Source organism: Neomonachus schauinslandi, chromosome 5, assembly GCF_002201575.2.
Source record: "Neomonachus schauinslandi chromosome 5, ASM220157v2, whole genome shotgun sequence".
Taxonomy (NCBI): Eukaryota; Metazoa; Chordata; class Mammalia; order Carnivora; family Phocidae; genus Neomonachus; species Neomonachus schauinslandi.
The window spans coordinates 58,224,404-58,235,566 of record NC_058407.1 but is presented as its reverse complement, the minus strand read 5'-3'; the positions used below and the strand labels follow the sequence as shown (position 1 = coordinate 58,235,566).

The 11,163-nt window shown below is 47.4% G+C and overlaps 2 protein-coding genes across 4 annotated transcripts in view; both read left to right on the top strand.

Moving 5' to 3' along the window:
* IKZF4 (IKAROS family zinc finger 4) overlaps positions 1-5,621 on the top strand; it is a 17,892-nt gene extending 12,271 nt beyond the window's left edge. For all 3 annotated transcript variants that reach the window (XM_021687238.2, XM_044914797.1, XM_044914796.1), the window contains 2 exons: positions 366-497; positions 1,108-5,621. In XM_021687238.2, coding sequence (XP_021542913.1) covers positions 366-497; positions 1,108-1,868 — 893 coding nt within the window. In that variant the 3' untranslated portion in view covers positions 1,869-5,621. The remainder of the gene's footprint in view (positions 1-365; positions 498-1,107) is intronic.
* A 1,761-nt stretch (positions 5,622-7,382) lies between these two features.
* Positions 7,383-9,752, top strand: RPS26 (ribosomal protein S26). Its single transcript, XM_021687239.2, has 4 exons — positions 7,383-7,459; positions 7,725-7,902; positions 8,854-8,984; positions 9,648-9,752. Exons 1-4 carry the CDS (start codon positions 7,457-7,459, stop codon positions 9,681-9,683), a joined length of 348 nt encoding a protein of 115 aa, XP_021542914.1. The 5' UTR covers positions 7,383-7,456; the 3' UTR covers positions 9,684-9,752.
* The last annotated feature ends 1,411 nt before the right edge of the window (positions 9,753-11,163 follow it).

Here is an 11,163-nt window from a genome sequence, read left to right as displayed (position 1 = left end):
TATGGAGAAGGGACAGTTGCCTCGTAAATCTGCCAAGCACTCCAGTTGGTGCAGAGCCCTGTGGTAGGTGCTGCAGGAAGGTCCAGGGGTCAGGGAAGTTCTGATCTATGTCCTCAGTCTAATGGGAGAGAGAGAACACAAGGAAGTATGAAACCAAGGGTCACATGTATCTAATGGTCCTCAAATTAACTGAAATGTTACTAGGATGAGCTTTAGAGAAGGGGAAGTGAGCGGAACCCAATTTTCCAGGTATTGGGGATGATCTTCCTTGGCTACTGACCTGCTGATTTTCTCCAGGCAAAGGCTGCTGAGCCAATGCCACCCCGATTCAGATGCTCGACTTGTCCCCACCTCCTTCCCTCTAGGTGACGAGATACGTGACCTGGAGATGGTGCCAGACTCCATGCTGCACTCATCCTCTGAGCGGCCAACTTTCATTGATCGGCTGGCCAACAGCCTCACCAAACGCAAGCGCTCCACCCCCCAGAAGTTTGTAGGTAAGAGTCCAGTTGGGGAGGAGACATCAGCTTTAAGCCACAGTTCCTCTAAACCTGAGCTCTGGTAGCCATCAGACCAGTTGGGCCTGGAGATTTGATGGGAGGGGAAAAAGTGGTCTGTCTGGTAGGCTCTGGTGCTCAGAATCCATCCCCAGAACAGAAGGGGCGTGATGGGGGAGAAGGTACCTTGAGAGGGTGTTGAGGGCTCTTGCGGTGGTTTTAAGAGGAGGGGGGTCAGGGAGCTCAGGTTCTCCCAGTTTTTGAGAACAGCAAGGACTTCCACCTGTGGGATCTGAGAGAAGGGCCCTGAGTGTCAGGGAGGAAGTATGAGTATGGGGTCCACCCACCTGGCCTTGAGGTTCCTCTCTAGCTTTATAAAGGGCAATGAAGGAAGTATTAAAGATCAGCCCCAGGCTGGGACTGAGTCCTTCCCTACAATTATAGCCTGGAGTTGGGGAGTGGCCCCACAGAGGTCCTGACCTTGAGGGAAGTGAATGAGGGCTGGTAAATAATGTTACAGCCATCCCCAGGGTAAGCAAACAAAGAAGTCATCCTGGGGAAACTCAGGAATTCTTCAAACCCAGCTCTGCTGAGATCCTCTCCTCCACAGGTGAAAAGCAGATGCGCTTCAGCCTCTCTGACATCCCCTATGATGTGAACTCGGGGGGCTATGAGAAGGATGTGGAGTTGGTGGCACATCACGGCCTGGAGCCTGGCTTCGGAGGCTCTCTGGCCTTTGTGGGGGCAGAACATCTGCGTCCCCTCCGCCTTCCACCTACCAACTGCATCTCAGAACTCACACCCGTCATCAGCTCTGTCTACACCCAGATGCAGCCCCTCCCCGGTCGACTGGAGCTTCCGGGATCCCGAGAAGCAGGTGAGGGACCCGAGGACCTGGCCGATGGAGGCCCCCTCCTCTACCGGGCCCGAGGCCCCCTGACTGACCCCGGGGCATCCCCCAGCAATGGCTGCCAGGACTCCACAGACACAGAGAGCAACCACGAAGATCGGGTTGGGGGGGTGGTATCCCTCCCTCAGGGTCCCCCACCCCAGCCACCTCCCACCATTGTGGTGGGCCGGCCCAGTCCTGCCTACGCCAAAGAGGACCCCAAGCCGCAGGAGGGGTTACTGCGGGGCACCCCGGGCCCCTCCAAGGAGGTGCTCCGGGTGGTGGGCGAGAGCGGTGAGCCCGTGAAGGCCTTCAAGTGTGAGCACTGCCGAATCCTCTTTCTGGACCATGTCATGTTCACCATCCACATGGGCTGCCATGGCTTCAGAGACCCTTTCGAGTGTAACATCTGTGGTTACCACAGCCAGGACCGGTACGAATTCTCCTCCCACATTGTCCGGGGGGAGCACAAGGTGGGCTAGCCACCTACCGCCCTCCCCTCAGTCCACCACTTCACTGCCCTACCTACAGGAGTCTAGCTCTGGCCCCACTTCATCCCAAGGAGTTTTGCTCGGTAGCCTAGACCACTGGCTACCTGACTTCACACTTGGCCCTGACCCCTCCTCACCTATTCTCCTCTACCCTGACTGACTTAAGCATTGTGATGAAACAGGCCTTTTCGATTATGTTTCTCCTCTTCCTCTTCTCTCATCCCAGCATATTCAGAGTTATTTATTAATATAATTTGTGGATTTTTCTTTTGCTTTTTTCTCTTAACTTTTATCAGTCACTTGCCACTCCCCCACCCTCCGGCCCACAGTCCCCTCCCACTTTAGGCCTAATTTTTCGTCCTTTGATCCAGCTTTCTCTAACAGCCCTCGGGATAGGAAGCTCCTCTTGGTCCTAAGAGTTCTGAGCTTCTTGTGTTAAGTCCTCACCTTTTGCATTATCTTTCTTTTTGATGCTGATAACTCCCTCTGGCCCTACCTGAGCTCTGTGGCATTATATCTCCTCTCTGGGTCCCTTCAACCTGGTACTCCATACCTCTTGTGCCCTCTCACGTTAGGCAGCTTGCACTATGCTTGAACAAATGAAGAATTTCCTCATTGGGAAGTAGGAGGGGCTGAAGAAATTCTCCCCAGGCACTGTGGGACTGAGGGTCCTCTTGACGTTCCTCTAGTAATATGAGTTCCTCAAAGCCCACATTTGGGAATCTCCCTCTGGGATGTGATCTATCTCTTCTCTCCTCAAACAACCCCCAACACTGCTACTCTCTTCAACCTGCCAGTCTACTCAGTGGTGGTTTTTCTCTCTTTGGAGTGCCCCAATTTTATATTCTCAGGGGCCAAGGCTAGGTCTGCAGTCCTGTCCCTGACATGTTGGGAGCCACAGGTGCCTAACTGGGAACCAGGGCATGGGAAGGGGGTGGGTTAAAATTCTTCTTTCTCTTCCACCTCTAATCTTCTTCACTCTAGTGACCTTCCTAGGCTCTCAGGGGCTCCTGCCGTCCCTCTCCTATGAGAAACTAGTGGGTTGCTGCCTGATGACAGGGGTTATCTCAACCCCTCAGTCATGCTGCCTTCTTCTTCTCCCCCCTGCAGGATTCACCCTCATTCCCAGGCTTCTGGGCCCTGTTCTTAGGATCAGTGGCAGGGAGAAAAGGGTGTCTCTTTTCTCCTAATTTTCAGTATAACCAAAAATTATCCCAGGACGAGGAAGGGCATTTGCCCCTCACCTCATTCCATTCTTGTCCCAGCAAGAATGGGATGGGCACAACTGAACTGGGGGTCATCCTCTACTGCCCCCTTCTACACTCAGTTCCCAGATGTAGGGCAGGAGGAGGTATGCTCCTCCTGGCCACAGCAGAGATCCCTGGCTTTTTGGGTAACCTAGTTAGTGAGAAGGGGGCAGGAGGAGATAACGGCTCCACTGTGAGTGGAGGTCTCTTTCTACAAGCGTTTTCTGCCCAAGGCCACAGCTATCCCATTCTCTGCTTCCTTGAGATTCAAACCAAAGGCTGTTTTTCTATGTTTAAAAAAAAAAAAAAAAAAAGAAAGTAAAAACCAAACACAACACCTCACAAGTTGTAACACTTGGTCCTTCTCTCTCTCTCCTTTTCTCTTCCCTTCCATCTTTCTTTCCATATGTCCTTTCCTTATTGGCTCTTTTGCCTCCTACTTTTCTCACTCCCTATCAGGGATAATTTAGGGGGATGGTGAAGGGTTGGCTAAGGAACAGACCCTGGGATTGGGGCTCCTAAGGGCTCTAGGAAGAGTCTACCTTACCTTCTATGGGAAGGGAGACCCTAGAAAAACTTTTCTCCCTTCTTTTTCTCCCCCATTATGTAGTCTCCCTTAGAGAACCAGATTGTCAAGGAGGGGCTTTGTGGGTTGATGGTTCCTCCTTGACAATGTAGCAATAAACAGATGTTGCCAAGGGCAGAGGATGGGGGAGTTAGCTGGAAGGAGAGTGGTCTCTAGAGAAGGGGAGAGTCTTCTCAACAGTACCCCAGGGAACTGGCTCCTTCTTTCAGGATGGCAGCAGAGCTGAGATTAATATCTAGGGTCTTCTCAACTGTTCTGGTTATTGAGCCCCTTCCTGTTAGACCTACCCCTTACCGTCTCTTTTGCGTCTGCTATGTACTTGGTGACACCTCATAAGGACTAGTCCCTTCTAGGGTATCAGAGCCTTAGGTTGCCCCTGTCCCCTCCCCCAGTCAGCTCTGGCACCTGTAACCTCCTGGAACATGAAGGACTATGCTCTGAGGCTATACTCTGAGCCCATGAGAGCAGAGACTGGAAGGGCAAGACCAGGTGCTAAGGAGGGGAGAGAAGGGCACTCTGTCTCTCTCCAGACCATCACTGCACTTTAACCAGGGTCTTAGGTACAAAATCCTACTTTCCAGAGCCTTCCAGGTCTGGAAACTCAAACATCCTCATGCTCTCTCCCAGCTCCTTTTGCATAAAAAAAAAGTAAAGAAAAAGAAAAAAAAAAAACAACATTGAAACCCACATGGAGAAAAGAGGTGTTTTCCTTTTATATTGATATTCAAGACCAACACCACACAAGAAAATTTCTAAATAGACACTTTTCCAGACCTTTGTTTTTTGTGTCAGTGTCCAAGCTGCGGATGGGATTTTGTAATACTTTCAGCAGCTTCTTTCCTTGTGTACATAATATATATATATTATATATATTTTTAATCAGAAGTTATGAAGAACAAAAAGAAAAAAAATAAAACACAGAAGCAAGTGCAATACCACCTCTCCTCTCTCTCTCTCCCAGGGTTTCATTTGTAGCCTATGCTTGGTGTCTCCTTGGACCTTACCCTTTCACCTCCCCCTCTTCCTTTGGTTCTCCCTCCCCCTTTTTTTAAAGGGTTTTTCTCCTTTCTCAAGGGGAGTTAAACTAGCTTTTGAGACTTATTGCAAAGCATTTTGTATATGTAATATATTGTAAGTAAATATTTGTGTAACGGAGATATACTACTGTAAGTTTTGTACTGTACTGGCTGAAGGTCTGTTATAAATAAACATGAGTAATTTAACACCCCTGGTTGTTTTTGCAGATTTTGCTGTAATTTTCTGCTGGGAGGGAGGGGGATCTCCTTGCTGCACACTGTACCAACTACTAAATATTTTGAAGGTGAACAAGCCTAAGATTAAGAGGAAGCCAAAGAAGAATGCTCAAGCTGTTGCTACAGAAAGAACAGAATTTTCGACCTACAGTGGAAAGTGGAGATTTTCCTACCAGGAGTGCCTTCAGGATAGAGGAAGCCCAACTTGCCTATCCATCCAAAGCAGAGATTCATCAAACATTTTTTGAGTACCTACTATATGCAAAACACATTATATGCTCAAGGAAATGCAAGTTATAATAACATGAATGATGATAATAATAGGGTCTACCACTTCTTGAGCATAAGTGCAAGGCACTGTGCCAAGTATTCATGTAATTGTAGAAACCACCTAAAAGTGAATGATCCACCATTACTAGTGAAGAAATAAAAGCCCAAGAGAGAATAAACAACGTGTCCAGACTAATCAACCAATAAATGTCAAAATCCAGACTTGAACCCAGGAGTGTGTTACTCCAAATTCTGTGCCCATATCTTTATGCCAGGGAATGCCGGCACTGAAACTCCCAGGCTATAAAAATCCAAAAAGCCAAGACAAGAACATTAACTTGGTTCTGTCTTAAATATTAACTATTTTCTGTCCCCTTCACTCTGAACTTTTTTCCTGTTCTCTCCTATCTCATTGCCAATCCATACACTAATGTCTGCCTTCTGTTTTCCATGAGACTATATTGAAGTGAAGATTAAAGATACTTCCATCTAAAGTCTATCATTTCCCATAACCCATTAACACTAACAAATTCAAACTCGAGAGAGACCATGAATATAGTTGTTCTGAAGCCAAAACAAAAGTTAGAAAATAAACTTCAACCCCAGTAAAGTGGATTAGAGGTGAAAAGAAACCATGATGGGTTTCTTTTGAGGGAAAGTGACTGGTGTTCGGACTCCAGAATGACTCATGAATGAATGGTTGGTCTCCATCTGTACCACCTTCGGTCTGAATTCTGGGAGGTCCCCTTGACACTCTAGTTTTTTCAACTTTGGAGACAACTGGGTGGTTGTCCACAGATAGCACTCCTGCTCCAAGCTAAAGACTTTCTGAAGGCTCTCCAAAGGTAAATGGAGCTTATATGCAGGAAGGTATGTTTCAATCACGGGCCAGACTCATTGAGTGGTGAAATCACTTTAGTGGGGCTTGATCAACATTTATTAAAATAAAGTAGAAAACAGGGGCACCTGGGTGGCTCAGTCGGTTAAGCGTCTGCCTTCGGCTCAGGTCATGATCTCAGGGTCCTGGGATAGAGCCCGATGTGGGAAGAGCCAGGAGCTTGCTTCTCCCTCTGCCTGCCTGCCTGTCTGCCTACTTGTGATCTCTCTCTCTGTCAAATAAATAACTATAAATAAATAAATAAATAAATATTTAAAAAAATAAAAATAAAGTAGAAAACAGAACATATCATTGCCCCTTATGTCCTAAGGGCAGGTACTGTTTCATGAAATTTGTATTTCAGTTTTGTACGTCTGTGTATGTATTGAGAACCAAAGTAAAATACATTTCTGCTATGGGTCGGAATCAAAATCGTTGAAGTTACTGTTCCAGGTTATATACCTTCACCCATTTTTTTGTTAGGCGGAAGGCAGCATAGTGTAGTGGAGCCAGGACACCTCTTACTAACTCTGTAATTTTCAGCAACTTCAGTTTTTCAATCTGTAAAGGGAGGATAATAATAGAACCTACCTTATAGGCTTGTTGAAGGTAAAATGAGTTAATATTTATAAAGCGTTTACTACAGTGTCTGGCGCTATGCTAACATGATCCAGTGATATTTAAAAAAAAAAAAATAGTGAATAAGAAACAGCGCTAACACCCATGTATTTGCCTATGGCCTTTCGTGGGGTTTTGTCCATACTGGAAGGAGGAATTAACAAAATGTTTTGTTTTCCCCCAGGACTTCCGTTTCTCAATCCTACACCAAGTAACAGTATTGTCAGAGAAATGAGCCGAGAGCGTCCCCCGGTGGCACGGCGCCGCCTTCAGTCAGAGAGCTTCGGGGCCAAGGGCCGGCCAGCTTTCCACTACAACTCCCATGCACCTCCCCGACTCTGCCCTCCGACAGGGAGTGCGATTTGTGGTCCTGCGCGGGCAATTTCCGCGCATAGCGTCGCAAAATCGGATAATTACAACGCCCAGAATTACTTCCGGGGTAAGGGGTCGTAGTGCTTAGTGGGAAACATATAACCCTAATTTTCTTCCGCCAGCCGGCTAAATAGTCCCATGGTCACTTTCTATCACGGATAACAAAACCCGAGAAACCCCTTTCTACCACTACATTTCAGCGTAAACGCTTAATAATGAAGAAAATCTGAGTGAAGTGGCTTTGCCGTTCTCGCTGTACGTCTCCTAAATTGTCTTCCTGTGTGCGCGTAGGGATCTCGTGCTATATAAGAGAGTCGGGCCCGGCGCTACATTCTCTCTCGGGTCTCGCTACCAAGATGGTGAGTTGTGGCGCGTGGTGAGTGCTGGGGGTCCGCGTGGGGTCCTGAGAGGAACAGATTCTTAAGATTGTGGGGACTTGAAAGCCTGGATCATGACGGAGAGCACATACAGTGTGTATTTGCTTCGACCTTGGAGGGATGTGCAGAGGGGCTGAAGGTCTGAGTAGAGCCATTCTCGGGGCTGCCGGCGCGATTGTAGCCGGTAGGGGGCTTAAGGTTGGGGAAGCTGCGCCCCATTGGTAACAGGATCTTCATTTTGATGCAGACCAAGAAAAGAAGGAATAATGGTCGTGCCAAAAAGGGCCGCGGCCACGTGCAGCCTATTCGCTGCACCAACTGCGCCCGTTGTGTGCCCAAGGATAAGGCCATTAAGAAGTTCGTTATTCGGAACATAGTAGAGGCCGCCGCCGTCAGGGACATTTCCGAAGCGAGTGTCTTCGACGGTGAGTGAGCTTCTGGCACAACCCATCCCCACCTGCAGGCTCTGTTCGTGGGCACGTTTCTGGCGCGTTCCAGGCAATTTCTGCGGGCCTTTAGGATTACTGTTGGTAGAAGAGACCGGTATTTTCGCTTCGTTTGTTTTAATCTTGTCTGGACAGAGTGGGGCCTTGTGTGATAGTGCAGTCTTTGGGTCATGATTTGTGGCTGCCTATTTAGAGGGTGAGATTGCAAAAGCACTTGTAGAGTTTATCATGTGTCAGCATTTGGGGAACACTAGGTATAAACATGAAAAACGTAGCAACCTTTCTGGATTGTTGAACACTCGAGTACCCGTTATAAAGATGTACAGACTAAATCTTAAGAATGTTTCAAAAATGAAGGTAGTCTAATTTGGTCAGGGGTGATCTTTGGAGCAGTGTGTTTTCTGCTATTTTGATCATTTTTTTTTTTTTTTTAAGACTTTATTTGACAGAGACACAGTGAGAGAGAGGGAACACAAGCAGGGGGAGTGGGAGAGGGAGAAGCAGGCTCCCCTCCTAGCAGGGAGCCCGCTGTGGGGCTGGATCCCCGCCTCTGGGGATCATGACCCGAGCCAAAGGCAGATGCTTAACGACTGAGCCACCCAGGCGCCCCGATCATTTGTTTTTCTTAAGACAAGTTAGTTTTCTTAGGCAAGGAGAAGGGGCCCAGGAACAGGCATTAGGACTGGTGCAACTGCTGAAGGAACTGGATTGTTGGTTCATTGCCAGTAGGCTGTGGATTTGGTACCTGTGGTGACAAGGGTTAGTAGGGGACTATTCATTTGTGAAAATGCACATGTGTTATCAAACTGAACGATTGCTTTGGAAGTGAAACTTTGTAAGTAGGTTTATTTTTGACTGATAGAATGAGAGAACAAGTGCAATGTGGGTATGTAATACCTACTGTTATGCCTCTTACTTTCTGTTTCTCAGCCTATGTGCTTCCCAAGCTGTATGTGAAACTACATTATTGTGTGAGTTGTGCCATTCACAGCAAGGTAGTCAGGAATCGCTCTCGTGAAGCACGGAAGGACCGAACACCCCCACCCCGATTTAGACCTGCGGTAAGTATCTTTGTTCTTTATTTTTTTCAAGACTTTATTTATTTATTGCGGGGGAGCACAAGCAAGGGTAGAGGGAGAAGCAGGCTCACTGCTCAGGGACCCAGGACCCTGGGATCATGACCTGAACTGAAGGCAGATACTTAACCCACTGAACCACCCAGCTGCCCCCGAGGTAATAAGTATTTTTAAAAAAGAGGTGGAAGCCAGAGGGGATGGTGGACAAGAGACACATGAGGACCCAAGGAATCTCAAATTAAGGTCTAAATAGGTAAGGTAGGTGGGACTCACATCTAAAACATTTGCTCGGAGACTGTTCTAAAGAAGAGCTGTTAGGGGGCGCCTGGGTGGCTCAGTTGTTAAGCGTCTCCGGTCATGATCCGGGAGTCCTGGGATCGAGTCCCACGTCGGGCTCCCTGCTCAGCAGGAAGTCTGCTTCTCCCTCTGACCTTCACCCCACTTGTGCTCTCTCTCAAGTAAAATTTTTTAAAAAAGAAGAGCTTTTAGAATCTGTTTCAGATGGAATAATGTGGATGATCCACATTGACCAGTTTTCCATGCATGTATGACCCAAATGCATTCTTAGTGATGGGAGGGTAGTAGTCAAGTTCTTTGAGGGGGGATTCTTTCGTTCATGTTTTTAAATTTACTGTTCTGTTCTTTCAGGGTGCTGCCCCACGACCTCCACCAAAGCCCATGTAAGGAGCTAAGTCCTTAAGGACTGAAGAAAAGCTGTTCTCCAGAAAAAAAATAAATGGCGATTACACATCATATGGCATGTTGAGTGTATGTGTTGTCAGTGTGGGAGTTGTATGTGTCACCGGGACTGTAATTATTTTTACATTGAAATGTGGAGTGCCACATAGTCTTTTCATGGGGGAGAAAGTTTATCCATGTAAGTAAAACCTCAGCTTGGGTTTCTTTTGTATTTGTATTCTTGGCCTCCCCAACTTGCATAGCTGTGAGGGGGGTGGTAAGGTACCCGTGGGTGTTAGATTAATGTCACCTTGCTAGTAGATGGTTGGTGTCTTAAAAATAGGGGTAAGGAACTAGGAGGGTCAGGAAGAACTTGAGTGAGGAGCACATCAGGAGATGATTTACGGACTGAGGTCTGCCTGACCCTGGTGGGGGACACAAAGACTTCAACAGGAAGTTCATGACTTAGCTTTTAAAGGGATCTGTATTCCGATCCTTGACTTCATAAAATTCACTGACTTGGAATTGGTCTGCTGCTAAACCTGTTTTTGGCCAATTTGCATCTTTCTGTGGTGTGTTTCTCTGTGGAATAAAGATGTCCAGGATACCAAAGGCATTCCTAGAAACTTGTGGTAGTCCCACAAGAGGAAAGAGAATTGCCACACAAAATATGGAGGAAAGCTCTACCTTACTTCTTTTGTGTGACAATGGTTTGTTTTTTCTAGAGTTCAGAAATTAGAAAGTTACTGGGTAGGAACATGGATTGATAATGACTGGCTTTGCTAATGAAGTTACAGGATTACCCCCGCCCCCAAACTAAACTAAGCCCATAGCTTGGATGATTTGATTAAAATATACATTTCAGGGGCACCTTGATGGCTCAGTTTGTCCAACTCTTGGTTTCAGCTCAGCTGTTGGGTCATCGTCTTGGACTTGGAATTGAGCACTGCGTCAATCTGCTCAGCAGGAAGTCTGCTTCCCCTTTCTCCCTCTGCGCCTCCCCTTGTGTGTGCACTCCATCTAAAATATTTTTTAAGGGGCTCCTCTGTGGCTCATCATTAAGCCCCGCATCAGGCTCCCTGCTTCTCCCTCTCCCACTCCCCCTGCTTGTGTTCCCGCTCTCGCTTTCTGTCAAATAAAACCTTTTTTTTAAAAAAGATTTTATTTATTTATTTGAGAGAGAGAATGAGATAGAGAGCATGAGAGGGGGGAGGGTCACAGAGAGAGGCAGACTCCCCACTTAGCAGGGAGCCCAACGTGGGACTCGATCCCGGGACTCCAGGATCATGACCTGAGCCGAAGGCAGTCGCTCAACCAACAGCCACCCAGGCGCCCCCAAATAAAACCTTTTTTAAAAAAGATTTTTTATTAGCATGAGGGAGTAGCAGACTCCCTGCTGAGCAGGGAACCCCACACAGGGCTCAGTCCCAGGACCCTGAGATCAGGACCTGAGCTGAAGGCAGATGATTAACTGACTGAGCCACCC

Excerpts from the sequence above, each read along its gene's own strand:
- RPS26 (XM_021687239.2), top strand. Across the intron at positions 7,903-8,853 it reads CGAAGCGAGTGTCTTCGACG|CCTATGTGCTTCCCAAGCTG; the intron begins GTGAGTGAGCTT and ends TCTGTTTCTCAG. Across the intron at positions 8,985-9,647 it reads CACCCCGATTTAGACCTGCG|GGTGCTGCCCCACGACCTCC; the intron begins GTAAGTATCTTT and ends CTGTTCTTTCAG.